A 2,302-nucleotide genomic window follows, 5' to 3' on the forward strand; every position below is an offset into this window, starting at 1 on the left:
CCATCAGTCCAAAAAATTAATGATCTGTTTTTTTGGTAACCTGGGGCTGTTGGTTTAAAATATCCAAAATGCCTTTGGTTTAAATTTAAAATATTCAAAATGCCATTTATAAAGTAGAAATCGTATAACTAAATTATTAAAATTAAAGTATAATGATTGATAAATAACAATTGTATAACTTACAATTGCTTTTTTTTATACGACAAGAAATTGAAGATCTTTAATTGCATAGTTTCAACAATCATCGCCGAAAAATGACACTGGCTTTGAAATATCTTGTCACTGGTTTCAAAGAATAATAACGACTTAACGAGATGACTCTGTTTTGAACTTTTGATGATAAGCTTTTGTATGATCTTTTAAGTGATAAGAAGATAAACAAAAAAGGTTGCAGAAACATCTCAGAATGTGTCCATAAAGGAGGGTTGCATTGTCTCGTGATTTATTATTATTATTATTATTATTATTATTATTATTATTATTATTTTGTCTTTTGAGTAGACAAATACTAAATATTATCATGAACTTTTATTTATGTAATGGCCAATTTAAAATAATTATAAAAAATAAAAGATATTCAATTCGAAATTATTTAATTATTAATTTAAAATAATTATAAAAGAGAAAAGATATTCAATTCGAAATTATTTAATTATTTGCACCAATGATCTTAATTACATATTAAATCACTTTTTAAACAACCTTGATCTCTACTTTTTCTTTTTATTGTTTGTTTACAGGCTAGTATTATATTTCCACAAGAAGATAAGATAAAAAAGATATGGAAAAACACAAGAGGCCTAGAATCTGATTTGTCCCATATCAAGGTCGGGTTTATGTGGATCTCGATAAAACGTTAATTAATTAATTAAATTAAATTTACATATAAGCAATATATATTAAAAAAATTTAAAACTATTTTTTTACAAGTTGCTCTATCGATTTTACATAAACCTTAAAGGTATAACCGGCCACATTTTCAATTCAACTCAAGTCCGAATACATTCGGGTCGGGCGGCCCGCCGTGTATATTCTATGTTACCCATGGCCATCAATCATCGTGATGGACCCCATGAGTTGCAATTTGGCAACTACATTTTGTTTTACAAACGACTTCGCTTTTATATCTACTTAACCATTAACGGCGTCAACCACATTTGACGATCGGCTCTGCACTTCCGGCTCCACGTGCTCAGCCGTCGTCACTTTTGTATTTCTCCTCTTAGGCGAGCCACTTACAGAAGCCGATGAAGCCGATGTTGACGGCTCAGGAGATCTTCTTTTTGATGTAACCCTCACTGGCTCAGGCTCATTCAAGCCGATTCTGTGTGGGAAGTTCAACAAAGCCTTCGAGCCACGCATCCTGTATGCTGCTATGTCGTACGCCGTCGCGGCTTCTTCAGCCGTTTCGTACGTCCCAAGCCACACCCTCGCGCCACTTTTAGCTGGGTCTCTTATCTCCGCCGCAAACTTTCCCCACGGTCGTTGTCTCACACCCCGGTAGTGTTTTCCCTTCGGCGACGCCGCCGCCGCGGATGTTGAAACCGCTTCTTCTATCTTCACCGGCGATGCCTGTGACGGAGGTGTGTAGGTAGCTGGCGTCGACGTCTCTAATTCAGTAGACTCGGCTTTAATTTCTTTTCTGGATAAATTAAACGGTGTCAGCTCGGGTTTAACTTCTTTAGTGGAGAAATTAAACGGAGTTGTCTCGGCTTTAATTTCTTTACCTGAGAAATTAAACGGAGTCCATCCAACACTAACTGCGTCACGCAAAATGCCGTAAATCACCATATCCTCTGAATCATCAACCTTTAACGGCAAGTCACCCCAATTCTCCGTCAAACATGGAATAAGGCTGCTGAAGCTTGTGCTCCTGCAAAACACCGGAAGTTCGCCGGAATTGGGCGTCGGAAAAGCTTCGACGCCGTATGTCGGAATATGCATCATTTTGAATGTTGTGTTTTTGATGATATTGAAGTGGGAAGAAGGATTGAAAGAACAATTTCTGGAAATAAAGAGAATGATGGTGGAGTTATATAGCGATGAATGTGTCGACTGGTGGAGGGGTAATTGTGTAAATTCGGATAGGTTGGAGGGTGGATTCAGTGAAAGTTCGGATGGGGCTTGGTGAGTTGGTGGGCAAGTGGGCAAGTTGAGACGACAAAAAAACAAACATAAAGAAAAGATAAATATAAATCACGTGGTGAATGTACGGACCAATAGGGTTGTGACGTCATGGCTTGACGCATACATTTATTATTGTATAGATATAGATTAATAAAATGAATTAAGATCATATCAA

General features: G+C 36.9%; 1 protein-coding gene across 1 annotated transcript; it reads right to left on the bottom strand.

Moving 5' to 3' along the window:
* Positions 1-878: 878 nt before the first annotated feature.
* LOC145161505 (ethylene-responsive transcription factor 2-like) lies at positions 879-2,016 on the bottom strand. Its single transcript, XM_079081046.1, has one exon. The coding sequence runs from the start codon at positions 1,945-1,947 to the stop codon at positions 1,132-1,134; it is 816 nt and encodes a 271-aa protein (XP_078937172.1). The 5' UTR covers positions 1,948-2,016; the 3' UTR covers positions 879-1,131.
* Between the last annotated feature and the right edge of the window lie 286 nt (positions 2,017-2,302).

Source organism: Lactuca virosa, chromosome 2, assembly GCF_052849685.1.
Source record: "Lactuca virosa cultivar CGN04683 chromosome 2, Lactuca_virosa_CGN04683_v6, whole genome shotgun sequence".
NCBI classification, from domain to species: Eukaryota; Viridiplantae; Streptophyta; class Magnoliopsida; order Asterales; family Asteraceae; genus Lactuca; species Lactuca virosa.